The 27,546-nt window shown below is 36.9% G+C and overlaps 5 protein-coding genes across 9 annotated transcripts; 3 read left to right on the top strand and 2 right to left on the bottom strand.

The window, feature by feature from the left end:
* Window positions 1-6,748: 6,748 nt before the first annotated feature.
* On the top strand, window positions 6,749-8,907 carry LOC119992188. The gene is given in 3 exon segments (XM_038838855.1): window positions 6,749-7,568; window positions 7,776-7,943; window positions 8,166-8,907. Coding segments are annotated over 3 exon segments (1,521 nt in total). The 5' UTR covers window positions 6,749-6,883; the 3' UTR covers window positions 8,834-8,907.
* A 2,338-nt stretch (window positions 8,908-11,245) lies between these two features.
* LOC119990785 (histone H2A-like) lies at window positions 11,246-12,261 on the bottom strand. The gene is made up of 2 exons (XM_038836879.1): window positions 11,934-12,261; window positions 11,246-11,665 (listed from the first exon to the last, which is right to left on the bottom strand). Exons 1-2 carry the CDS (start codon window positions 12,141-12,143, stop codon window positions 11,426-11,428), a joined length of 450 nt encoding a protein of 149 aa, XP_038692807.1. The 5' UTR covers window positions 12,144-12,261; the 3' UTR covers window positions 11,246-11,425.
* A 2,871-nt stretch (window positions 12,262-15,132) lies between these two features.
* Window positions 15,133-15,627, top strand: LOC119991535. Its single transcript, XM_038837881.1, has one exon. The coding sequence runs from the start codon at window positions 15,133-15,135 to the stop codon at window positions 15,625-15,627; it is 495 nt and encodes a 164-aa protein (XP_038693809.1).
* Window positions 15,628-16,807: 1,180 nt separating this feature from the next.
* LOC119992290 (THO complex subunit 4A-like) lies at window positions 16,808-20,358 on the top strand. 4 transcript variants are annotated; one of them, XM_038838994.1, is made up of 7 exons: window positions 16,808-17,132; window positions 17,214-17,372; window positions 18,147-18,215; window positions 18,301-18,479; window positions 19,070-19,710; window positions 19,863-20,009; window positions 20,113-20,358. In XM_038838994.1, exons 1-5 carry the CDS (start codon window positions 16,971-16,973, stop codon window positions 19,248-19,250), a joined length of 750 nt encoding a protein of 249 aa, XP_038694922.1. In that variant the 5' UTR covers window positions 16,808-16,970; the 3' UTR covers window positions 19,251-19,710; window positions 19,863-20,009; window positions 20,113-20,358. The 4 variants fall into 4 exon arrangements, with proteins under 4 accessions (XP_038694922.1, XP_038694921.1, XP_038694923.1 ...); XM_038838993.1 differs by having other exon boundaries at window positions 19,863-20,358; XM_038838996.1 differs by having other exon boundaries at window positions 16,814-17,132; window positions 17,226-17,372; window positions 19,863-20,358.
* A 2,514-nt stretch (window positions 20,359-22,872) lies between these two features.
* LOC119990366 (ACT domain-containing protein ACR9-like) lies at window positions 22,873-26,966 on the bottom strand. Of its 2 annotated transcripts, XM_038836240.1 has the most exons (6): window positions 26,653-26,966; window positions 25,973-26,191; window positions 25,784-25,889; window positions 24,589-24,940; window positions 23,734-24,018; window positions 22,873-23,408 (listed from the first exon to the last, which is right to left on the bottom strand). In XM_038836240.1, the coding sequence occupies exons 1-6, from the start codon at window positions 26,804-26,806 to the stop codon at window positions 23,262-23,264; spliced, it is 1,263 nt and encodes a 420-aa protein (XP_038692168.1). In that variant the 5' UTR covers window positions 26,807-26,966; the 3' UTR covers window positions 22,873-23,261. The 2 variants fall into 2 exon arrangements, with proteins under 2 accessions (XP_038692168.1, XP_038692169.1); XM_038836241.1 differs by lacking the exon at window positions 25,973-26,191.
* Between the last annotated feature and the right edge of the window lie 580 nt (window positions 26,967-27,546).

Raw genomic sequence — 27,546 nt, 5'->3', positions numbered from 1 at the left:
TGAGAACATTAAAGGTCCAACCTGAATAGCCAGGAGTCTATAATGACATGATGATAGGCGTATGGTTAATAGGTACAAAAGGAAAGGTAAGAAGCATCAAGAAGCAACAAGTATAGGGCCATGATGAAGACACGTGTAGTTCTTTTATTGGCTTGAGCAGTTTGTATTAGACTCTGAGGTTTTAGGCTGATAGCAATAGTGGCTTAGCGTATTCTGAATTTGGTTGAGACGTGTTGTCTGTGGAGGTCCTAGCCCCTCGAAGGCTAGGTTTATGTTGTATTTCTTACTATTTTCCCTGCTATTTTCCTTCAATCAAATACAACTACAGATCTCTGGTTGTTCTTGTTACTTCCTCTGCTTGTTCCTATTAGTGCTATCTATCATACGTATCGAAGCAGTAACGTTCTTGGAATGGTTAAATCTCGGATGGAGGGCAGAACCAATGTTTTGGAGAAGGAGATGGGGGGATGAAAAGTGTAGTTGGCAGTTTGAAGGAGGATATGGATACTCTGAAGCTTTACATGTCTGAAATGTGAGATTTCTTCAAGGGGAGAGAAACCATGGAGAAGGGTAAGGAGAAAATTAATGCAGAAGCTGAATCTGCTCATCCAACAGACGTTGTTTTCGACCGATGCGTGTAGAGAGATTGGGATATTACTCAACACAAACTCGACTTACCCATATTTGCAGGAGAAGGCCCATCTGGGTGGCTTTTTCTGGCTGAGAAGTATTTCATGGTAAATCAGGTGGCAGAAGGAGAGAGGGTATCAGCTGCTGTGGTTTGTCTTGAGGGCAAAGCACTCAATTGGTTTCAATGGGTTGAATCGTGTGGGTTTGTTGTTTCTTGGCAGAGTTTTCATTCTTCTCTGCTACATCGATTTCGTAGTTCCGAGGAGGGCACAGCGTATGAAAGCTTGGTGGTGCTCCAACAAGAAACCATTGTCGCCTAATACAGGATCTGATTTGAGCTTTTAGCATCGCCGTTGCACGATGTGTCTGAGGAGATGCTGGCAGGAATTTTTACTAATGGGCTTAAGGAAGTTATATGGGCTGAAGTGAAGATAAGCCCACCTTTAACCTTAGCAGGCCTCATGGAGTTGGCCCAGCTAGTTGAAGACAGAAATTTGGCTTTAGCACAGGCCCGGCTAAATTCTTGCCTCCGTATCGCTCTGTTCCTTCAGGATCGAGTCGTGTCAACAGTTCTCCTAGTAGTTTTGAGAGATCTCCTGAACCTCAACGTTCCTTACCCGTGGGTAAGAGTGACCTTCGCGACAACGGTACCAATACTTCTCCAGTTCAAGGGGTGAAACGTGACTCTGTTCGCCAACTCTCGGATGCCGAAACCCAAAGCAGGCGTGAAAAGGGGCTTTGTTTCTGATGTGACGAAAAATACCACCTGGGCCATCGTTATAAAAATTGTACTTTGCAAGTTCTTTTGATCTCAGATGACGAAGTTGAACCCCTTGTTCCCACTGAAACTATAGAAAACAACAGTTTAGAGTTGTCTATGAACTCTATATTGGGTCTGTCAACCAACAAGAGTACTCTCAAGGTGCATGGGTTGCTTAAAGAAAGAGGAGTGATCATCCTAGTCGATAGTGGCGCCTCTCATAATTTTATATCTCCGGAAGTGGTCAAACTGCTAGGCATCCCTATAGTGAGCCAAAAGAAATTCACTGTGCAAGTTGGAAATGGAGTTTGTGTTACTGGGGAAGGTTTATGCTATGATGTTCAATTTATGGTACAAGGCAAGGAGTTCCGTGATAATTTTCACGGCTTCGATTTGGGCAGCGCAGATCTAATTTTGGGGATAGCTTAGCTGCGATCGTTAGGGGATATTTCTTCCAATTATAAGAACATGACTATGAGGTTTTGTAAGGATGGACATTTTGTGGTCTGGCAAGGTGATCCCTCTTTATCTACGACAGTGATTTCACTTAAAACAATGTTGAAGACACTATGAACTGGAGATTTAGGGTACATGGTTGAGTTTGGTAATTGTCAAGTTCTTACTCCTATGGGACATCAATTGGAAGTTAGCGACCGGCCTAGTGAGGAGTATCAAAAGTTACAGGACTTGTTGATGAAATTTCCTGTTATTTTCACACCCCGTGAGGGTCTTCCCTGTTAGGACCTTAGGCTTAATACAAGAGATGATGAATTGTATAAAGTAAATCTTTTTAAAACTCTTTTTGGTTCCTGTGATTGCTAGACTAGGTTTTCTTTTGGAAACTAATTGATTAGAATAGAATTCAACAAACAAGATGCTAAAATTATTCTATCAGAGAATATTCAAATAATGTTCACACAATTTGATCAAACAAGTAAGCATGGGAAGAGGAGAGCAATGACAGATAATAAAACACAATCAAACAATGTAAAGACTGTAAAAAGTAAGGGTAGAGAGAGTGCAAACGATTTTAGAGTGGTTCAGTCAGAAATGGACCTACTCTACTACTCAAGGTTCCTCCTTGAGATTTGAAAATCCACTATGACAGCTTGTTGATGCAGAGACAAACCCACCTCTTTACACAGCTGGTTTTGGCTCAAGTATCAGCCACACTTTTACAAATATGTATTTTTGATATGACTAGAGGTTTAGAAACTAAATTTTGAGTGTAAAGAACCTCTAACAAAGAGTAGGAAACAATAGACTAGAGATATGAATAACAAGAATTGCTTGGAAGCTCAAATGAAGTTTCTCTGTATTCTTTAGGCAGCCTCTGAGAAGATTATATAGGACTAGGGTTTCTCTCTTGACCGTTTGAATCATGTCCTTGATTGTAGGAGTTGAAATCATCCTAATTTATTGCCATTCCCTTCCTATCATCTTCTTTCCTTTGTTGTCTTCAAGGAATCATATTTTCTTTCTTTACTTGTCTTCCAAGAATCTTCTTTCCTTTTCTTCTAGGAAATCATCTTTGATTTACAATTTCTTCTTTGACTTCCAGAAAATATTTCTTTTGATTGCTCGATCAGCTCATATCTTCCAATTTGCTTTGATATTGCCATAATCAGTGTTTCTAGCTTTACTGTGATTCTTATTGCCATAATCAGTGTTTCCAACTTTCACACTTTTAAAATCTACACCAATTTCGTGGCCTATTACTTGAGCCTAGTCAACAAGTGTTGAAGTCAGCAAAGATCTTCCACATCATGTGCTGTCATAGTAGATTTATATAGTCCTGAAACTTGATAGCTTGTAAGCTTATAAGTAAGCTTCATGTCTTTGATAAAAGTTAGTCAAAACTATGAATGGAGTATGCAAGGAAGAATTTGACATTTTGAAGACATAATAAACTTAATCATATAGCATTAACAACCCTAGAAATTTGATCATAGATACATACTAAGCACAACAAACATAACAAGCATATTTTGTATCAAAACATACCTGAACATTCCCATGGCCCGAGCCCATGACCATGCTATTATACTTCAAGAAGGAGCTAGGCACCCAATATCCTGTTGGATATATAGCATGCATGAACAAATGTAATAATTAATATATTGAATATACTACAGCCTAGTTACACAATATGAAACAGTAACATTAACAAAAACAGTAACATTGGCAGAAAATAATAACACAATTAAAATTGCATGAATTAAATATACCGAAACTGAAGTTTGCAGCAACTAGAGAAGAACAACAAGGAAGAGCGAGGTACGGTATGCATCGAATCTCCTTAAAGTGAATTTGCTCCTGCCTAGCGGTGTATAGCAACTCCAAGCAATCACCTCCCAAGATACAACGCTATTTTCATCACCTTATTAGTGACACTCCAAAACAGGTAGCACAAACGAACCAAGTAAGAACAACACTCTCAGACAAGAATTTTGGCAGAGTTTCAACAGGGGAGAAGTAGAAGACTTTCGTGGCAACAAACAAAGAAGAAGAATTTTTGTGTCTTTGAAATGAAGTTGCAGGTCTCCTTATATAGGAGTTGGAGTAACCAATTGCCCAGAAAAATCAGAGAGTAGTTGTTGATTTTCTGGGCACAACCGCTTGACCATGAACTGCCCACTGATATGGTGGGCATGATCCTTGACCCAGTTGCAATCCATAATTTCGGGCCTGACTAGAGACTAAGTCTCCTGTCCAAATGCAATGTATCTGGATGTTGGGCATCTCTTCTATGGGTTTGGGCTTGTAACAATGTGTAAAAAATATAAGATGTTAATTGGATTGGGCCTAATCACAAGCCCACCATGCGCGACCGAACTGAACCGACCCGAGCAGTCCGGAGGGACGGCAACGACGGCGCGCGCGCGTGAGTGTTTAATCAAGCCCATAATGAGGAGCCTCTCCCTCCTACAAAAGCTTGGGTGCCCTTGGGTCCAAAGTCTTACTTCAAAACTTGAGCTTATAAACACCACATCCACATTGTATTTTTCCAATGTGGCATTCACACACACACACTTATTGCACTTTGTTCACCATGCTCATCATGATCACTTTGGAGTAAAGTTATCTATCACATGACTATGGCAGGCTGGTAGCAAAGTTATCCTTATCAGCACCTATAATTACATATAAGATATCCACAACCGATCTGTCCCATTACTGTATGTATTTCTTTACTTCTAAGTAATAGTCAAGAAATTTGAAAAGGAATTCTCATATACTTGAAGAGAAATGTTAATAGTTCAAGGGCTTCATACATCCTAAAATCATAATTCAACTAAGAATGAAAATGATTAATCTGACTAATTGTACATAAATTTATTTCTGACAAACGTTATTTTTTGATTGGACAATTTCTAGGTGTCTACAACGTGAAAATTGATAAACAAAAAAAATTACATGTCAACAGTTATATAACTACTTACCGCGTCATCTCTGTTATGACGGAAAAGTGGTCTAAGGGATTCTTTGAACCATTTTTTGAAGTCAAGGGGCTGGTTTCGTCCGAAACAAAAAAAAAAGCACAAAGGCTCAATTGACACTTTTTGGTAAGTATAGGGTCTTCTATGATACTTATCCTTAATAGAAACTAGAAAACACTTTTTAATGAAAAAGAACCCAGATTGCAAACTAAAAGGCACATATCTTGGAGGAATATCCGAGTTGGCAAGGTCTAGCCATGAAAGTACCGGTCATCAAGGATTGTGTCCAAGTGCAAACTTGGCCATGCAAACTTTAGGTGGCTTACAGGCAGCTTCTAAATTAATTGAGACCATAATGGTATGGAATCGACTTTAAAAAGATATATACCTATTTTAGAGAGCTCGAGTTTTATTGTTCTCGAACGTCACCAATGGATTCTGTAGAGTATAGTGTATACAGTCTAGGACTTGCTCATGTTTCTACCAATGAGTAGGTGCAACTCATTAATTTAACAACACCATTCCAGATGATGCTCAAGCAATTACCAAAAGCACATGAGAGTTGAGATAAAGCTGCAAATGCCTTCGTGGAAGCTGCTAAGCATGATCTACCCACTGTAGCATTCAGCTCCTATAGTTTCCAACTTCCCATATTACGGGACAGGGGCGGCCCTGGGCCTGGACGAGCTGGGCCGTCGCCCGGGGCCCCCAAATTTTCCCCAATTTTTAGGGCCCCCAATTTTTTATAGTATTAGTTAAGTTATATGGTGGTCCATCTATCCTATTACTCTCTTAGCCCATTTTAAAGCCTTATATGTGTTGGTTTATAAAGCCCATCAAGAAAGAATGAAACATTGAGGAGAGGTCCAACTAAAAAATCAATAACAACCAAGAAAATTTGAGAGGCCCAACTAATTGAAGTAAAAGAATTATCAAAAAGTCTCATTCTTTATTCCCTTTTCTTCTCAATTCTACTTCTATCTTCTCGACTCTGACTTGTGACTTCCGAGTTTCAACTTTGACTTCCAAGACCGAGTTCCGACTCTAACTTCCGACTTCCGAGTTCCTGTTTCAACATTGATTTGGTTTCATTTGAGATTTTAGAACTAGAAGGAGCCTGAGACTTGAGACTTGAGTCTTGAGAGTTGCACTTGCAGGTAATTCTTTCTTTGAATTTTGATTTTCTAGGGTTTTTGTTTTCTTATCTTTATGATTTCTTTGGTGTTTGCAACCTCTAATTCTCTTTGGTTCTTTTGTAATCTCTTATGGGTTCTGGCCGTTCTGCTCGTCTGCTCTGCAATTCTGCATTCAGTTTTGGATTCTGAGATTTTCCTTCTGCACTCTGCAGCTTGACAGCATCTGGTTGACTGGTTTTATAGCCTTACCAGGTGATTTTGTTCCACTTAATAGGCTGAGTGATAAGTGATTGAATATAACTCTCGCTGCTCCTGTCATTTATTTTATTTTTTGTATTGTGCTTGAGATTTTTGATAATTTGTAAATTTGATCATAATGATACCTAGAAAATACAAGTCAGGTTTTGAAAAAAGAAAACAAAAAAAAAAGAGAAGAAGAATTGGTTCGATCTTTAGCAGGATCTCTTGATAGATTTTTGCCTAGTAAACAAAGAGGTGGCTCAACATCTAATATTGAAGAAGAAACAAATCCATCGGTCCTGAGTGATAAAGAAGAACCAGTAGGTGATAAAGAAGAAGAAATTAGAGTAGGTGATGATGGTGATCAATATGAGGAAGAAGAAATTCTTCCAATAGGTGATAAAGAATTTGGGCCATTAAACATTTACGATCCAGGAAATTGGGATAATATTAATCAGAAGTTTAGGGACCTATTAATAGAAAAAGGTCCAATTAGAATTCTTGATATTGATTTTGGTGTTGATGACCTTGGTAGACATTTTTCATCTAATCATTATGAACGAGTGTTATTGAATGGAGAGAAACAAGATAGGAAATGGCTTGTATATTCTGTTTCTAAGGACAAAGTGTTTTGCTTTTGTTGTAAGTTATTCAAGCAAGATCATAACACTTCCCGAATGACAACGGATGGATTTAATGATTGGAAACATCTTAGTGAACGACTTAAAGCTCATGAAACTAGTAGTGAACACCTAGTTTGCATGACCAAATGGATAGAATTGCAAGTGAGGTTGAGAAAACTTGAAACAATTGATAAGAGTGTACAAGAACAAATAGATAGGGAGAAAGAGCATTGGAAACAAGTGTTAAAAAGAATAATAGCCCTTGTAAAAACTCTTGCAAGAAACAATTTAGCATTTCGTGGTCATAGGGAGAAGCTTTATGAAGGGAGAAATGGAGACTTTTTAGGTTTTATTGAGATGATTGCAGAGTTTGATCCAATCATACAAGAACATATTTAACGAGTTAAAAATAAATCAATTCATTATCATTATCTTAGTCCAAAAATACAAAATGAGTTGATACTACTCTTAGCCAATGAAATTAAAAGTGCAATTATAGGAAGAGTAAAAAAGGCAAAATATTTTTCTGTTATACTTGATTGTACTCCTGATATAAGTCATGAAGAACAAATGTCTCTTATATTGCGATGTGTGGATGTTTCCGTCAAACCAATAAAAGTGGAGGAATTTTTTATACAATTTTTAAAGGTAGATGATACATCGGGGCTAGGACTTTTTAATGTGCTCAAAGATATTTTAAATACCCTTGATCTTGATGTTGGTGACATAAGAGGGCAAGGATATGATAATGGATCAAATATGAAAGGAAAACACAAAGGTGTTCAAAATAGGTTGCTTATGGAGAATCCTAGAGCATTTTACACACCTTGTGGTTGTCATAGTCTTAATCTTGTACTTTGTGATATGGGCAACTCTTGTGAAAGAGTCATATCTTTCTTTGGAGTTGTTCAACGCATATATTCATTGTTTGCATCGTCTACAAAAAGGTGGAATGTTTTGATGTCTTATGTTGGAAATCTAACACTTAAGCCATTTTCTCAAACACGTTGGGAAAGTCGTGTTGAGAGTGTTAAAGCAATACGATATCAAACTCCACAAGTTAGAAATGCTTTAATTGACTTAGTTAATACTGGTGAAGATCCAAAGACAAAGAGTGAAGCCCAATCCTTAGCAACAAATGAAATTGAGAGTTTTGAGTTCTTGATTAGCTTGATAATATGGTATAATTTATTATTTGCTGTAAATACCATTAGTAAAACCCTTCAAGCTGAAGATATGGATATTAAGATTGCCGTAGAAAAGCTAAGAGGACTCATCTTATTCTTTGAACAATATAGAGAGACGGGATTTGTGGAAGCCATAATTGAAGCTAAAGAAATAGCTAGTGCAATGGATATTGAACCTGTTTTTAAAACAAAACGACTAATTCGAAGAAAAAGACAATTTGATGAAATTAACAATGAAGATTTAATACATTCAGTTGAGGAGTCATTTAGAGTTGATTACTTTCTATACATAGTGGATAAATCTATTTCTTCTTTTAGAAGTAGGTTTGAACAACTTCAATTATATGGAGAGACTTTTGGATTTTTGTTTGATTTGAAGAAGTTACATTCTATTGATAATGAAAGTTTGATATCGTATTGCACTAAACTTGAGAATTTTTTGAAGTGTGATAATCTTTATGATATTGATGCAAGAGATTTAGCTTTAGAATTAAAAGTTTTGTGTAACATCTTGCCTGAAGAAGTAAAAAAACCTATTGAAATATTAAATCATTTGCAAATGCTTGATGGTGGTTTTCCAAATACATGGATTGCATATAGAATATTGTTAACTATTCCGGTAACGGTAGCCTCCGCAGAGAGAAGCTTTTCAAAGTTGAAATTGATAAAATCATATCTTCGATCCACCATGTCGCAAGAAAGGTTAAATGGGTTAGCTATGTTGTCTATTGAGAGTGATTTGGCGGAAAAGGTTGATTATACTAATGTAATTAGTGATTTTGCATCTCAAAATGCTAGACGAGTTATATTTAAGTAATATTTATTTTTTTGGAGTTAGACTTTAACTATATGATAATCGCCACAAAAAAATTTTAGAGGGCCCCTTGTTTAGAGTTCGCCCAGGGCCTGCGTAGACTCAGGTACGCCACTGTTACAGGAACAGGCATTTGTAGGATTTTAAGTGGATCTTCAATGCAAAGAATAAAAGGACACTGCTTAAGTTTCTGTAAGCAAATTCTTACCAATATAATTGAGCTTTTTTATAGTTTTAAAGAAAGTATAAGAAGACTTTCATAACATAAAAGTGTAGTAGCATAACTTTTGTGCATGGGTAAATCGAATTTTGCGAGATTATTTAGAACATTGGGTCTTAAGTTGAAAAGCTAGGGTAGTGTATCTCTGTCCTTCCTAGTCCCAGCCGAGTGATAACCAACCGAATCATTACACAAAGAAAAATAATAATCACATCATTGTTTTCAAGTCTCATCTAGCTCCTGTACTATACTTTTTAGGTAGTAACATTATATATGATTAGTCTGCATAGGTACTGAGGATTGATGCAATTATGTTTCTGAGTATTAAACCGACGTTGATATACTTTCTTGTTAATGAGTATGACTTCCATTGAATCATTTGTTGCAGATAGTTAATGGAAGGCTAATATTTGTTGAAGTTGCAAAGAATACAAGAACTGGCATGGGGAAGACGGTAACTCTTAAGAGAAATCACTTTTGTGTTGTCTCATGCAGGGCTTTAAGTATATATTGTATTAATTCAGGTGAACTATTACTGCTCTTTATATAACATGTGTTTCATCTTGTTGGCTGACATAGTAACATGGGTTTCAAGTTCAGATGCTATAATCTTTCTCTGACCAACCCAGGAACGTAGTCCTTATGCTGCCTGTTACGTACGATGCTATCGCCGTATGGTGGCCTAGCTATGTTCCTTTTTCTTATCAGAAATTCTTCCAAGCTAAATAGACTTGCACTGACAAAAATATATATATATATCACTGCATCAGAATCTGCCATGTACACAACTACCATGTTTCCAATTACTGGTGAAACTAAATACAGAACCTATTATCAGAAATATTTCATCATTTTTTAAACCAAACGATAGATCCAAATCAGAATTTTGTATAGGCTCGATGTTGAATATTTTCAATTTATTCTGTATTTGGAATTGTCTGTGAGTTTCTCTGCCTTTGAAAATATTGAGAAACACTTGTTGTATTTTATGGTAATAACACATCCATATTAATTTCTTATCTATTTTTTCATTGATTTTAAAACAATGGATTTAGTCATTCAACTGATTTAAATCAGTAGATTTAGCAATTTTATTGATTTAAATAAATTGAATAAAGCTATTCTAATGTTGTCATTCAATGGAATATACACAGGTTTGAGACGAAATCAATGAAATAAGGTATCCCACTGTTTTAATTCAATGGAATAAACATGAGACAAACTCAATGGAGTTAGTTACTTCATTATTTTAAACAATGGATTTTAGTTATTCCACTGATTTAAAAGAGCGGAATTAACTATTCCGTTGATTTATATCAATGAAATTCAAAATACAAAAATAATCTCAAAAATCGTGTAATGCTTTGAAAACTTTTCCATTTCAAATTTACACACTCATTTACGCATTGAAATCGTTCCTTATTAATTTTGTCTAGTCGCCTTACTACATAGATTTGGATTGCATTACGCTACCTAGCACTGTCATCTTAGAATAGAGAACTCTATTCGATGCCATCATAAAATATTAACATTCTAAAGACAGTAAGACCCCAATTGGTTTGTTGTATTACAATGGTAATAGGATCCCTTTACAAGTACTCACTGAGAATTAAATTACTAAGTAATTTTATTAGGTTGTTTGGTTAATAAAATATAATTATTATGTAATATTTTTCAAGATTGCCCTTGTATATATATGAAAAAGTGAATAAATATATGTGAAAATATATATAATTATAATTGAATTATACACCCATATCTGATGTGAGAGAATGATGGAGAGTGGTTATAATTTCAGAAGCTTTCTTGTCCAAATGATGGTTTAATTGCAATTGTAATTGAAATACCATAAAATATCAGGTGTTGGAATTCCTTATTTTGTATGGTTCATTACATTGTTATGTTAAATATGTATCAAATACCATAATGCAATATAATTACTATTACCATTACACTACATTGCAAACCAAACAGACCCTACCTAAAGGCTGTTGGTTGAATGAATCTTTCTCAAAAGGTAAAGGAATACGATGCCAAACATTTGATAATGGGTCAAGAAAAATTATTGCAAAAGCAATTAAAGGTTCTTTCTTCAACATCCAGTACCATCTGAATTGACAGACTTTCCAAAGAATATAGCAACCCCACACATAAATTCCAACACTGTAGAGATAAAAACATCAAAGAGACTGCACTGAACAAAAAACAAGCTGTTTCATAGATTGCCTTTGACAGTAATCCCCAAAATAGATCCAAAAGTTCAAAAAGTATTTTCAGTAAGTTCACATTTAATTCCTACAAATAAAGATAAGATGGACATTTAATCCTAAAACCAGACTACATACATCAGAACAAGCTACAATGGGTGTCAGAAATTAGGCCTTCTTGGGGGACTTGGTAGCTTTGGAAGGTGACTTGGGCTCTTTGGAGGCCTTGTCAGTCTTCTTGGGTAAAAGAACAGGGTTGATGTTGGGAAGGACACCTCCATGAGCAATGGTGACTCCAGAAAGAAGCTTCCCAAGCTCCTCATCATTCCTCACAGCCAGTAATAGATGCCTTGGGATAATTCTATTCTTCTTGTTGTCACGGGCAGCATTTCCAGCCAGCTCCAACACCTGCACCAACATTTTAACAAACACGTTAAGCATCCGAAACCCTAGAATCAACAAAGAGATCTAAACTGCCCTAAATCTAGGGTTTCAAACAAAATTTGTAGAATCGCAAAAAGAGTAGGAACAGCTAAGAATTGACCCTAATTTCAATCATGCTTTGAAATAACCTATCATACTTTCCAATCCCAGGTCCCAGCAACCGAAAATACAATAGGCAAACAATTAGCAGATCTGGAAAGGAGATAAACAACTAAGAGGGAAGGGAGCTTACTTCAGCAGCTAAGTACTCGAGGACTGCAGCCAAGTACACCGGAGCTCCGGAACCGACACGCTGAGAGTACCTCCCCTTCTTCAAGTAACGACCAATTCTTCCAACCGGAAACTGAAGACCGGCCTTCACCGACCGAGAAACTGGCTTGCTCTTGGGACCTCCACCTTTCCTCCCTCCGGCTCCCTTCTTTGTCTTTCCTCCGGCGTCCATAGCTCAAATACACGACCCGAATAAAAACAAACTCTCTTGAAGGCAGAAGAAATGAAACGGTTTGGCTGTTGGCGAAACAGAAAATCAAGAATTCAGGCACGGGATGGTTCTATGGCGAATTTTAGGGGCGCTTTTATAAGGGAGTGAAAGTCGGGTTAAGTCGCGGATAGAGAGGGTAAGGAATGGGAAGTCAATTGATTATCACCGTTGGATTGCTATCATATCAACGGTTGTCTGTTCTTGAGCCATCGATCCGCGTCCTTCGTATTGGGCCAATGGGGAGGCAGTTTGGATTTTTAAATTTCACTCCTTTTGTCCGTAGAATTTAGGCGCCATTCACGCAAATTTTCAATTTCCGGGGGAAATTTGCAAATTTTGGCTTCCACCCTCAATTTGTTTTTGTCAATATTTTGGAAAGATAATTAGAGCAAATGCCTTCTATTGTTTGAAAAGTTTAGGTAAATTATAGCTAGGGTTCTTTGGGTCCGTTTGGTAGACAATTTTGATAGTAGCATATATTGTAGCATATATTGTAGACAATTTATGTTGATAAAAAATGATAGCATATATTGTTTTTGAAATGCTGGTAGGTGTTTGGTTGTACTTTTACTATTAGTATATTGGTGTTAAAATTATTGTAACAAATTACGTCCAAAGGTATTATTTTTTTTACTTTTTATAAATATATTAAATATTAAGCGTATTATGCAGTTATGGACGTCAAAAAATTTATTTAATAAAATAAACAAAATAAATAATGTAACCAATGTGAACTAACTCAAGTTGGTCATTAACTCAAGTTAACCATAGCCTTATCTCTTTCACAGCTTATCATTTGACACCAAAACTGAAACGGCAAAAAATTATTCCTTTTTTTTTGGTCTTTCAATTGCTCTAGATGATACATGCACTGATAAAGGCATTGAAGAAGAAGATGGAATGAGGGTTGGGCTGTATTTCTCTCATGCCGAAAGGTCATAGACCCAGCCGTTTCCACCATCGATGCCATTCTTCAATCAGCGGACCAAGTATTGAAAGCTGCCTTTAAGTCCATTTCTTGTGTAAATAGTGTGCGCAAATCAAATTCATGACAGAAAACTCCGATCGGCCCTCATCGGAGGAGTTCGCACAGTAGGAGTTGAGAAGAGAGAGTTGTTCGCGAGGTGGTAAGGGTGGGTATTAGCGTCAATATGCTTAAAGTGAAGGGTATTTCAGTAATGTGGAGATAGAATTGTCTCAAAATTGTTCAAATGGCAACAATTTCAAAATGAAAATAATATTGTGTTAGAATCGTCGGGGATTTCGTACCCAAAAATTGTCCTTTGGTGTGCACACACAATATATGCTACAAGAAAAATAAATTGTTGTGTTATATTGTGCACCAAGCGGGCTCTTTGTACCAATTGCAAATAGGTGTAAAATTATACCTTTTTTTACAAAATTAGGTACAAAGAACCCTAGAAACATAGACTGTGTCATTCCTCTTCTTCGTTCTTCTTCGGTCAACCAATTGCAAAGGTCTCAACTTTCACTTTTCCAGGTATGATTCTTCTCTCATGTCTCACTTTTGTGTTTTGAATTTTGATCTTGCTTCGAAATACAATGATGAGTTTGAATGATATCTTCCATTAAGCTATATTTTCATGCTTGTTCTTGCTTAGATTTCACTTAATGAGTTTCGATTTTGGAGACCCATTCAAAATCGAAAAATATGAACCCTAATTTTAGGGATTTCATTTTTTTGTTGATTCCGGGTTTTGATTTTGAATTGATTTTGTGGTATAGGGATTGAAATGGTGAAAAAATCCAGAGCTAGTAGAAGGGCAAAGCTTTCAGCGCATGAAGCATTTTTCCCCGCTACTAGTAATGAGGGTAGCAGTGATTCAGAAGATGAAGAATTCCTCCCTGAAGATAATTCTTCAGAGGATGATGAAGAAGTTCTGGAAGCAAGAGAGAAGGTGAAAAATTACTGTAGATGATGGAAATCAGTGGTTTTACTAAATGAAAGTGACAAAGAAGATGATATTACCGTAGGAGCTGCTACTAGTGAGGATGTTACTGCAGATACAGGGGATGCTGAAACAGGTGATGATGAAATGGATGCTAGTGATGTTGAATTGGATGTTGCTACTGATGCTGAATTAGATACTGGTGGTGAGTCAGATGGTCCATGCAATGACTATTTCAATTCATCTGATCTTGGTAGCTATAGAGATAGCATTGATGAAGATCTTGAATTAAGAGATGATGCAGTCCGAAAGAAGAGTAGATTCCCAAGATTCAAACATCATACAGGTATCCCCAACTTTGAACTCGGTATGTTGTTTGATAGCAATGAAGTATTCAAAGAATCTGTTACAACCTATGCAATAAAGACTAGGCATGACATACGTTTCACCAAGAATGAACCTAGTAGGTGTAGGGTTAAATGTTTTGGGGGGGTTGACTGTCCATGGCATATTTTTGCGTCCTACAACAAAGACATTGATGGTTTCCAAATTAAGACTTATGTTGCTGAACACACTTGTGAGCCTAAAAGGGGTTTGAAGAGGTTAACCACTAAGTTTTTGGTGTCTAAGTTTTATGACTTAGTTGCTGCACACCCTACTATTAGGATTAGATACTTGAAGCCCTTTATGGAGAAGATGTTGGAGTTACATGTGAATCTAACTCGATGCAAAAGGGTTAAGAAGACTATCTTAGCAGATTTGGTAGGGAATTGTATCAAGGAATATGGAAAGCTTAGGGATTATGCTAAGTATTGGTGATGCGACTCATGTGACAACAACTTGTGTGAAGCTTTTAATGGCACTTTTGTGGAAGCTAGAAACAAATCCATCATATCTATGTTGGAAGATATAAGGAGAGCAGTGATGCGAAGAATTAGAGACAAACGAGTTGCCGTATCTACATGGAAAAATGACGTTGGTCCACTAATCCAAAAAAAGTTGTAGAATAATGTGAAGGAAAGTTATATGTGGATGTCTGAATGGAATGGAATGGAGGAGGTAGTTATGAAGTGAAGTGTGGGAGAAGTTTGTATGTGGTTCGATTATGTGAGGGGACATGCTCATATGGGGCATGGAAACTTTTTGGAATCCCATGTACCCATGCCGCCCAAGCAATTCATGACAGTGGTGATAAGGCAGAAGAATACATCAATCTTTGGTACAAGACGACTACTTATTTGAGGGCATATTCTAAACCACTTGAGCCAATCAGAGGGGAGGATATGTGGCCAAGAAGTGAGCAAGAAGGTGTGGTTCCTCCTAAATTGACAAAAATGCCCGGGAGACCAAAGAAGAAAAGAAGAAGAGAATTTCATGAGAATATTGTAAAAACCAAATTGACTAGGGAAGGAAGGAAAATGACTTGTCATGTGTGTGATGGTAAGGGCCATAATGCAAGAAGCAAGACATGTCCAGGTAGGAGTACTTCAAGTAGCCAAGTCAGTGACCTAACTGCCGCACATACACCAAGTTAGTGTGCATTTGGCTCAAATGCAGCTCCTACAAGGGCTACCGCTAGCAGGATTGTGCATCAAGGAAGTGGCAATACTGCCAACAGGCCTGTGCATCAAGGAAGTGCCAGTAATTTTGTGTCAGCAAGTGCAGTTGCAAACTTTGTTGTAGGTCAAATAATCGATGGACAATCCAGCAGCTCTATGGCAGCCACAAAAGACAGGTACATTAGCCCTTTTCATAAAGAGTGCAAGCCTAAGACAAAACCAAAGAAAAGAACATTTGCTAATTGGACTTGGACTCTATATCAATCCTGAAACCGGTCGATCAATTATAAATGTAAGTGTTCAACCATCAATTCACGTATTCAGTATACATCTGTAACTTTAATAATGAAATAACATAAATTTCTTTGTTTATTTTGCAGCCTGGAACATCTATGTCAAGGGTCATCGATTGTGGAAGTCAGAATACAAAATCGAAGAATAATTCTTCCAAAGAACAAGGCGATGGTGGCTCTTAGATGGGGACTGAATATTTTGACTATGGATTTCATATTTAAACTTTTAAGATGTGTTATGTTAAACTTGTATTGAGACTTATGTGGATTTGTATTGTTATATGTACTATTTCATGTTATGTTGAATTATAATTGAAGGACTTTGTGTGTTATGTGTTATTTGCTAGGTTTACTTTTTTTGATTTGGATTACAAGACATTTTGGAACTGGTTGAAACAAAGGGTTGAATTGACCCATTTTTTACAACTATAAGAGCTTATTTGACCCATTTATGAAAGTATAAAAGCATCAATATATCGATTTCATAAAGTTGATAGAATTTATATCATCCATATATAAATTAATCAAATAGAAATTTTAATGCCACGTGTCATCAATTAATTAGTCAATGACACGTTGGAAATACACATGGAATATCAAAAAATTTAAAAAATAACATGTCATTGACTAACTGCCTTGTTAGCATGTTTTAAACGGAAAATGAGACAAAAAGGTTAACGTGGTCCACTATCCATAGTATGAGGGTTTCTTTGATACGAAAATAAGTTGAGATGTTTAATTGACCCATTTTCAAAAAATACAGGAGCCAAATTGTTACTTCTCCTAATAAACTGCTCAAGCTTCCCAAACCAGGTACAGTTTCAAATTCCAATTCTAACCCTTTTTTAACCCTTTTTTAATATGCGTTGACTCATGTGTCTTCCCAAACCTTCAAAACCCCGTTCGCGCAGATCCAAACACTTCATTCCGTCTGCTCCTACTCCTTTCTCTTCGAGGGATTCCTAATTTCCCTCTTTTACCCTCTTCTCATCATCGTCGCTACGTTTCTCATCTGTACCTGCAAAGATGTCGAGCGCTTTAGATTTTTCTCTCGATGATATCATCAAGAACAGCAAAAAGTCGGGATACGGTAACGCCAGTGCCCGCGGCAGAGGTTCCGGTCCCGGTCCAGCTCGACGCTTTCCCAATCTCGGCGCCAATCGAGCGGCTCCGTATACGACCGCCAAGGTAAAGGATCTAGGGTTTGATCTCTACATGAAGATTATATCTCCTTTTGTTCCGCGTTTATTCGCCTGATTGTGGAAGTAGTTTGGTTATCAGGCACCGGAAATGCCGTGGCAACACGATATGTACACAGTTCCAGGGATGGGATACGGAGTACAAGCTGGTGGGGCATCTTCTATTGAGACCGGAACGAAGCTCTACATCTCTAATCTAGATTACGGCGTCTCGAACGAGGATATCAAGGTATTATCTCTAGATTTAATAACTGTTGTTATTTTTGTTGGTAGTACTGCCCGTAGTATATCATCCTGGTATTTGAAATTTATGATTACATGAATGTCGTTTGTACTGTAGTATAGGGAATTTTCTTATGATTTTTCTTGTGATTTTCATTGGAGTTCTTGATACTCGAGGTAGCCGTAGGTTTTTTCACCGTAGGGTTTAGGATACCTGCACTATATTCTGTTAGCATCATAAACTTATTTGTGGTACTACTGTACGAGATACTAAAAAAGAGAAGGGAGAAACTAAATAATGCATAGATGAAGTGATGAAAAATTATTTACACTATAGGATAAGTAGAGTGTTACTTGTTGATTAATACTAGTGGCATTTTAGAATCCATAAATCCAGGCAGTAGGTTGTAACTACTTTTTCATATGGATTCGTGTGGCCAACCTCAAAGTGTTCGAGATTAAGGTTTTGATGGTGTGATTGGTAGGATTATCTTGGAACTATTTTGGAGTGTAATCAAGCACGCTATCGTTATAGCGGCCAGTTTTAGATGGCGTGTTACTGGAAAACAATAATGTGGGTGTAAATGCTTTTTGTATATGCAATGAACTTACTATCCTATAGATGTTACTGGTTTTTGGTTGTCCCAGAGCGGTTCCTCCTTGATGCTTCTTCAATATAATTAAATTTTCTACAAAAATAGTAAAAAGGAGAGGGAATATCTTAGAACCGAAAAGGTTTTCTGTTTTCTCATGTTTGTTTATTCTGTATTGTTATGCACAGGAATTGTTTTCTGAAGTTGGTGACCTGAAACGTTATGCAATCCACTATGACAGGAGCGGGAGATCGAAGGTATCTACTCTGAGTTTGGCTTGAACTGGTGCCTTCTAATGAATTCATTGTGTCTTGCTGTAGTTGAGAAACCTCTTTTTCTTAGGGGACAGGAGAAGTTGTGTTCTCCCGTCGAGCAGATGCTGTGGCTGCTGTCAAGAGATACAATAATGTTCAGCTTGATGGGAAACCAATGAAAACAGAGATTGTCGGAACAAACATATCAACCCCTGCACCTCCTGCTGGTAACCGAACTTTTGGAAACTCAAATGGAGTTCCCAGAGGGTAAGTTGCACAGCACCCCCATGTCTCGGCTGTTCTATCTCTGAACTCTTGTTTTGATATTTTTGCATCTTGTTTCTCTGGATTTGTTGTGCCAATGTGCCTCGTTGGTGGTTCTGTCGTGTAGCTTTTGTGGTGTTTTGGTCAGTGTTTGTGGGACTTCTGTCTGTCAAGTTGACGTGTTTTAGTAGAAGTCTGTTTTAAACCATGCAACATTTATTGAAACGAACTACGAACTACTAACTACTAATTTAATAAGTTATCACAATTATATGGTTTAAATTGTCTTATCGGTACAGTTATTTGTTCTTGCCTGCAAGATTGTCATATTCGGGGATAAGATGTAACACTAGTTTTTCTTTATTTTGTTGGACAACCGTTGTGCAAGTTTATGTATGTTTCCAACTAACTTGCATTTGTTTGAGTTTGTTAGGATCTTTTGCTGTTGTATATTTTTGTTAATTAGCTAGAACTTCCTTGGTAGGGAAATTCCCCCCCTGTTGCATGGGTCTTTTCTTCTGTGCTATTTGCTTAGTTGCTTTGTATGGCTTTTAGGGTTTCTGATTGATGTTGTTTCTGTGGTTATGTTAAAGGGGGCAAGGTAGGGGTGGTGCAATGAGTAGACTTCGTGGTGGTGCTGCCGGTGGTCGCAGATCTGGAAGGGGCCAGGGACGAGGACGAGGACGAGGCCGAGGCCGTAGTGATAAAGTTTCTGCAGAAGATCTAGATGCTGATTTGGAGAAGTATCATTCAGAAGCAATGGAGACGAGCTGAAGTAATTACCATCTCTTGTTATTCTCTCGGTTGGCTTTCCATTATTCTTCTGTGGCCTTGATGTGATCGTGCAAGAAGGCAGACTCTTTTCTGTATTTCTACCAAGTCGTATTAGTTAGGATAATTTTAATTTGCTACTCGTAGAAAGAGCTGTTAGGATCTTGTTTTATGGAGTTTGGGCTTTTATAATGCTTGTTCATTTGCTTTGGGTATCAATTATGAGGTTTTAGACAACTGTCAGCATGTAAGCTGCACTCGTGATTTACTTTTTGTGAGCTTCTTAAGTAGTAGTGACATATTTGCAAGTCGGCTAGAGCATTGGAACTCTCCTGTCTTTATTCATGTACAAAGAAGCTGTTAAGAGACGAACCATGCAAGGAATGAGCGTTGGAAAATCGCCAGAGCTCCAATATCGTTGGGTTGAATCTGCTTTGTGAATTGAGTGATGTCTTCACTTGAGGTAGATTTCTTTATGTCTCTACTCTGACTGAGTCTTTGTTGCCATAAGAAATTTTTTATTGTTTTAGTGATCCAGTGTGCTATCATGGTTAGGTTTCTCTTTTGCTTTTGTTTATTTTTTGTGTTACATCTTTTTCTCTATATTTTGTTCAGGGAACATTAGTAGTCCTGCTAGTTATATGTGGCTCTCGACTGGACTGACATAGCATATCATGGTAATTTATCTTGGTCATGCTACCATTCAACCTGTTGACAGTAGGTGTTTCAATAGATGGAATGTGGTTTCAAGTAACTTCAGATGTACGTGAGAGACGAGTCTTGTTCTCAAATACATCATTTCCTGTTTCATTTTAAATGGTGATACTCATCATGCATACATGATGCTACTTTTGTGGGGGTTTAGGCATGGAGGATGTGCGCGCCTAGTGCCAGATGTTGGTCAGGAAAGTGGCTGGCACACGACGAGGTGACTGGAGCCTGATGTTGTCTAGTAATGTCGATGCCATTAATGTAAGAGTTGTGAAATTTTTTTTCTATGATATTGCTTAAGCATTCTTGGCACCGCATTATGTTGCGTGTTTTCCTGTTGGGTCGGCATGCATTGTTAGACCTTTTTTATGTTTACTACTCTTAGAGCTCTCTGTTGTAAGTTTTTTTTACTAATTGTCGGTCTATCAACGTCTGATGGGGTGATGGGGATGTCGAAAGCTGTCAATTTACTTGCAAATCATCTGCTCCGGTTAAGTTATATGAATCCAAGTTACTTTCATCCTGGTTTACTATGGTCGCGAAGGTTAGATGGCCAAATGTTTGATCTCTGAGAAATTTTTCTACAATGATATTATAATAGATACAGATCGTGATAGATTTTTTTGAATATATCAATATAATGGTCGCAATTTTATTGTGCTTATTAGACGGTTTAAGCTCATAGCTTTTTGGGTCAAGGCAAGTCACTTGCAAAAGGAGAAGTCCTGGAAAACTTAACACAAACTAATTGATCTTTTTTTTCTTCTAAATTTTCAGGTTAAAGTATGAAGGTGCCAAGGATTATTTGATGAGATTTTTCTTTTTTACAATTCATGCTTGATGTTTTGCGGAGCCGCTACTTGGAGGAGATCCAACCAACTCTCACAGCTTCTTAATTAATTCGGTATAGCTCAAGCAAGACCATCAATCATCATCAATCTATCAATAAAAAACGAAAGCCACAAGTTTGCTAACCGTGATTCAAGGAGCCACGTGGAAAAATGGTTCTAAAAAAATATTAAAGCCAATTCAATTCACTATCATGATTCTCCCACCTCAAGTTTATCTCATAATTATCTTCTTATCTCCTCCCCTATTCATGCACCAAAAGGAGATCAATTCATGGAATTTGCTGTAATAAAATTAAATTTAACATAAGGAAAAACTAGAGAGCAAAAAAAAAGTGAAAAAAGCAAGAAAAGCCTCAAAGATGCTTCTCCTTGAATTGTGGAGAATAGCAAAGAGAGGGGTAAAAAGCTTTTCCTTGGGAAAATCATCAATGCTAACCCATCAAAAATTAAATAAACATAATATTAAAGATGTTAAAAAATTAAATATACATAATATTAAAGATGTTAATTACGGGAAAATCAATGCTATTTCACTGATAACCAATTAAATGTGCTTAAATACTATTAGGAATAACAAAAAGTGATAAAAAGATGTAAAATAATGAAAAGTAACGACTAAGCACCAATTAAATGTGCATAAATACTAATAGGTACAACAAAAAGTGGTTAAAAAAGGTAAAATAATGAAAAGTAACGGCTAAACAATTGAACAATCATAATCATGATCATATAATTAAGATAAATGTATTACAAAATACTAAAGTGCTTTAGAAGCTGCCGCATCTGCTTCTATATGGCTCAAACTCTTGCCACATGTAATAAAATAAAATAAAATTAAATTGAAGTTGTATTAAGAAACACTTTCAATCATCACGCATTTTTCGCCTCATGTGATCAACCATATGTTACAATTCAATAATGTCATGTTATATATAGCAGTGCTATTATCTTGCTACTGAATGTACTCGCATTATAATTAAAATCTTTGTGAAGTGTATTACACTTCAAATTTGGTCAGTTTTAAAAACCTTTTAGTTTTACCTTTTAGTCGCGTGAATAAATGGGGACATATATTTTCGCTTTGTTGACGCTACTGAGTACTCAGGTTTAGAATGAGATTCATGATTTGTCCATTTACTACTATGCATATAATATTGTCCATACACATGTTCTTGGTGACCTTTGTCACTTTGGAGAAAAGAACAATGCAAACAAGAATTGCTAAACTCTGAGCATATTTTTTCCTTATGCATCAAATTTTTCGCTCCCTCTTAAAAAATTATTTCTTAGCATATTGAGAAAAATGTATTGTAGTTATTTGTTCATCTCACAATTATCTCCATTTTCTATAATTCAAGCTCTATTGTTTATCATGGTAACAAAATATCGAAAAATTATCAAAAATCTTTATGAATTAATTATGTGCCGCACGAAACGCGAGCATGCAACTAGTTACAAAAAGCGACGAAAGTTCGAGAGCCACAGAGAGAAACAAAAAAGCACAAAGAAGGAAGACCAACCTTTGTATTTGACATTCAGGACATCTTCTGCTCCTCCAACTTTCCCCAACTAGAAAATATCAACCCCAACACAGAAGTGACAGAATACAATACTATTAAGTTCCAACATGAAGAAGGCCATTACCAAGGATATAACAGATAAGATGCCGGGGATATTGTCCATTGTTTCTTCGGGAAGCAGAAATGGAGCTGGCTGGGCGATCGTTAACCATCTTAAGGGTATACACGAGAAAATACCATGATGCTCATTCCTTTAACTGTCTTGGTTTCATATATAAATCTTTATAATCTACCTATATTTTATATAGAATCATTGAAAAGGGCTTTCGAAAGAAATATTTACTGTTCTTTGGGATCTGATGCTACACCGCTTAATGTTGCTCTTATAAGAGAACAAATGAGTATTTGTGGTCCATTGTCGAAACAATTGGGAAACATAAAAGCTATCCAACGTTCAAAGTACACTAAGTTGGAGTGATCAAATGAGTTTGTATCAAGAGAGAAGATCTCACCTGTTTTCCTTAAGATAGCAGACTTATCCAGTATAAGAAGAACATCTCCAATATCAGAGACGACAATATTACAGAAACAGATTATTATCTTCGATTGATACAATGTCATAGTCATTGGGGTCACCAATTAGTTAAACTGGTAGGATCCTCATCACCGTCTTCATGGGACGGGTTCAAACCCAAAGCACTTGAAAACCAGTTAAACTAGAGGTATGTTCTTTTATTCTAATTTGATACAAAAGTCGTTCAACTTAATATAGAGATCCACGCTATGAATATGTACATAGTAGACTCTGAGTTCAGACAGCACTGGAGAAATGGTAAGAGAGATTCGGAGCAGAAAATAAAATGCAGTAGACAGAACATGTGAAGGCGACTTTCAACTCATACTTTCCACAAGCACAAAGAAAATGATGCGACTCACCACCCCATCAAAGTCCTTCTAACTCTATCAACAATCTGATTTCTAGCCACCATATGTGATAGCTGAAACTCGCAGTTCTCGTCCAAAAGAAATCTGTAGACCTCCCATTCACGATCTGTCGTTGAATATCTTCCTATTTCAGCCTAAACACCAAGGCAACAATACTGTAAGTATATTAAACATAACATGCTGATTTACATCAGAGAAGCAATTTAAAAACCCTACAATTATTTCATTAGTCCATCCACTTATCTCACCATATTGAGCACAACATTATAAAAAATTATAAGAAAGCAGGTTTCATAGGAGCTGCTTGCTTCACTTGCAATATATTCAAATTTGATTATCCATAACATACTCTAGGATGATCATATTAATTACCTTTCAATGGTCTTACACCAAATTGATGTAAATGTCATGTGCACACGGGGTCTAAATCAATTCCTAACTGAAACAATGATATCTTACCGAAAATATGCAGATTCCGAGAGTTTTTAAAGCAAGGGTAATGTCATAAAAAACACGGGGCCTTCCTTTTCCAGATAACTCAACAGGATTGGCTACCAACAATTCCGTATCTGGCCCTCTATCTGCAATGACAACACGCAAAGGGTGAAGCATTTCCATCTTCACTCGGGAACAGAGTGCACTTTGTTTCTCAGGATCAACTATCTTTTTCCCATCCTTCTGCTGAATAAACAGGTCTATATCACGATAGCCACTGGCATTTGGTGAGAGTCGACCATATGCTATCTGGATAAAAAGAAACAACCAACATTTGAAAGCACACTAAGAACATATGTCCGCGTAGGACATGGTAGTTGTATAACAAAGTAGGCATGATCCACCATTCCAATTGTTATTTATAGGTTCATCGGATTGATTCAGCGCCAATTTTTGAGTGTAGCGTTAGAAAACCATTTATAGCTTCCCAGCCATCTAGTTGGGAGCAGAATGGTGACAGAAACTCATATAATCAGGTTGTTTCTCTTACATATGATGAACATCTTTCTTTAAGCAGAAGAGTGGCCCCAAGCCCAAGGCCTTAAGAACTAGATACTAGCTTGGACAGAGCAACCCAAACCACATAATTTCTGCAACAGTTACACAACTTGGTAGAGAATACATAAAAATACTCCACATCGGACCATAATTTATCTGTTAGATTCATCTGGTAACCCACAGCCCGCAGGGCCTTGGGCTGCACGACAGAGACTAGATTCAAAATACATACAAGCACACACTAGATTCTAACTTCAAAAGTTCGTAATTAGAATTTGAAAATATCAATTGATTGTTCTGGTAATAGAAGAATATCCTTACCTGAATATTGCAGTCTTTCAATGTTCTCATTATGTCATAAAGGAGACCCTTGTGATCAACACAATTTATCTGAAGCAGTGTATGAGCTGGGCTCAATGAATTGTCAGTTGCTACATCAGCTTTTTTCAATTTTGTCATATCTGGGCTAAGGGCTTGCGAACGAATTTCTTTATCTGACAGCTCTGACCTAAATAACTCTTCAGCTACACCAGCAGAAATAGACGGGATAATTTGATGGCAGTCATAGGCGGGCCCAGCCAAAGACAGTTCACAATTGATACATGATTCACCTAACACCGCATGCAATTGTTCACATGCCTCATCTTGTCGTTTCTTTGTGTGCAGAAGCTCCCTGAAACGAGGTAATGGCAAATAACAGAGATTAGTAAGCAGAAATATCATAATTTGACACCTGTATGTATAAGTTCCATTCAACAACTTCCATTATGGATGCAGAATGTTGGAGGACCAAATGAAGGTCAGTATACTAAATTCATCTTGCCTAGTCACTAAAATAAGTAATGTTTAATGTTTGTTTTTTCAACAACAATCACAGCCAATAGTTAGTGGAAATTTTAAGTATGTTTAACGTTTGTTTATACAGTAAAGAGTGACTTCTAGATGAGACAAATCCTCTCCCACTTTCCCTTCTTGCAGAACCCTTTTCTCTTACAAAGCCAAGCCAAGATCTTCTTCCCCATCAAGTATCTTCTATATAGTCCAATTACAATGTAAAGGAACACGATGACCAATAATCTTGGGGCCCTTGGCTTATAAAATAATAGATCTTCAGGATCATATCTGCCGGTATGAAGTACAAAATAGGTGATTGATTAATAGTTCTTTTTTTTTTTTTTAAGTTAAAAAACACTTGGTTTAGATATCAATCCATCTTGTAATACAGCTAGGGTTGGTAACCATTCATTCTATCATATATTAAATGGTCCAAATCAAGAATGACAATTCATCATGGTGTTGAAGATAATAAAACGGACAACAAATAAGCTAGAAGCAACAAAACATTAGTTCCTTTTAGTCAGAGAGGACCACTATCTAAATGGTCCAAACTAAGGGACTCAAAAAACATCATCTGCATTATACAATAACAGGATGCGACAGAAATACAACTCATAATTCACCGGGTATACAACGAATAAAAGTTCAGCATTGTTAACACAAAAATTAAGATTCTTACTTGTTATCTGTGATGAAGAACAGATCAAGGACTCTATCATCTGGGGTTGTTGTCACTTTAACCCTTTGAATTCTAAGCTCAAGCTCACAGAGAACTTGAGTAACATCTGAAAAAGCAACAAGCACATTAGACTACGCATACAGCCGCAAAGTAAAGGTAAAACAAAGTACCGAAGGTAATCCATATTACCATGTAATAATCCTTTTCGGTCAAGGCAAAAAAATTTCAATAAGTAAACTGGAGAAGATGAGGTGTGGGTAGGCTGGTGGTCCAAGTAGAATGTCACTGTACATGATGGACAAACAGATTGAAGACGGTTTTTCAAACTCGACCATCTCACGATGATTGAACTTGAATAAGGAACCACCCATAACACTATGTAGCACCATATCCCATCAGTCGAAACATCTACAGTGATGAAGCGATTCCATATGGATATTAAAAAACAAAAATCATGACAACACCAAAGCAACCCAACCACAACAGATAACCCAAAAACTAAATTAATAAAGTATAACCAAGCTCTTTCGGATTTTTATTGAAGTGGAAAATTCTGATATACAAACAGTCAATATTCTAGAATTATCAGAGGATGGCATGATTTTCCTTAATATGAATCAGGTTAGTATAAATATTTGGCTAGAATTAATCCAAACATTACAATTGAAAAGTTAAGGGAACAATTAGTAGTATAATTTTCCATCAAATGCTGTCAGACTGAACAAAGATGCAATTAAAAATGAGCAAAACATATTCATAAAACTATTTTCCACTGTCCTGATTGAAGAATTCCCGAAAAATTTAACTAAAACCTATTCAATGTCCACTCTGAATCTCAGACACTAAAAAAACGACAGGGAATAGTATACCTGCTTTTGTTATATAAAGCCCGAAATCAAGAATAATGCTGCAGATATCGCATCCAAGGCCGGTCTTATCAGGGCAATTAACGGTGATGACGTGAGGCTCTCCTGGCTTGTTCCCTTTCTGTACCACAACAGCGTCGTCGCTTGGCACTCCCATACCGGAAACGGTGCGAATACGGAGCTGAAGAGTGTCTTCGGGCAATAATGTCCGGTATCAGGTGTTGGTTCAGGTTCCTCGAATTTTCCAGAGAGAAAAAGAATGACAACTGTGATGGAACTGGGAAGGCACTGACTGGTGAGTGGTGGTTGCCTAGTTGGTGTCTAGTTGGTGCCTAGTTGCCTAGTTGGTGTCTAGTTGGTGTCTAGGACTGGAGATACCAGAGCGAGAGGTCCACGTTAGCAAACATGGACCATGGGAGTGACACGTTACCAAATTATGGTGGTTGATTAGAACTGTCTTTGATGTTAATTGTCTTTTATTGGAGAAATGATTGTTAAAAAAAACTGCGACTCATGGTCCATACGATTGAAGAAAATCCAGCCACCAAAAAGATAACGTAGTTTTTTTTTTTTTTTAAATATATATAATTGAACTTGCTGAAGACCATCTGGCATAAACTGCACAGAACACTAGGGTGTATATAATGAAGCGGTTAGATTGATTTTCAACGCTAGAAAAAAAAATTGTGTAAAAAAAAACTGAACTTAAAACTTTGTAATATGTTGTAAGGTATTTGACAAATTAAAGGTCAACTCTAGTGGAAAAACTTGTAAAGAAGTCCCACATCGGCTGTTGATGTGAGACATTCCCCTTTATAAGGGCTAAACTCATCTCTTAACATCAACTAGATATTTTTCTTAGTTAAGTGAGTTGGGCATTGACCCACTACTTTTTAG

This window comes from Tripterygium wilfordii, chromosome 22 (assembly GCF_013401445.1).
Source record: "Tripterygium wilfordii isolate XIE 37 chromosome 22, ASM1340144v1, whole genome shotgun sequence".
Taxonomy (NCBI): domain Eukaryota; kingdom Viridiplantae; phylum Streptophyta; class Magnoliopsida; order Celastrales; family Celastraceae; genus Tripterygium; species Tripterygium wilfordii.
This window is presented reverse-complemented; position numbering and strand designations above follow the sequence as displayed.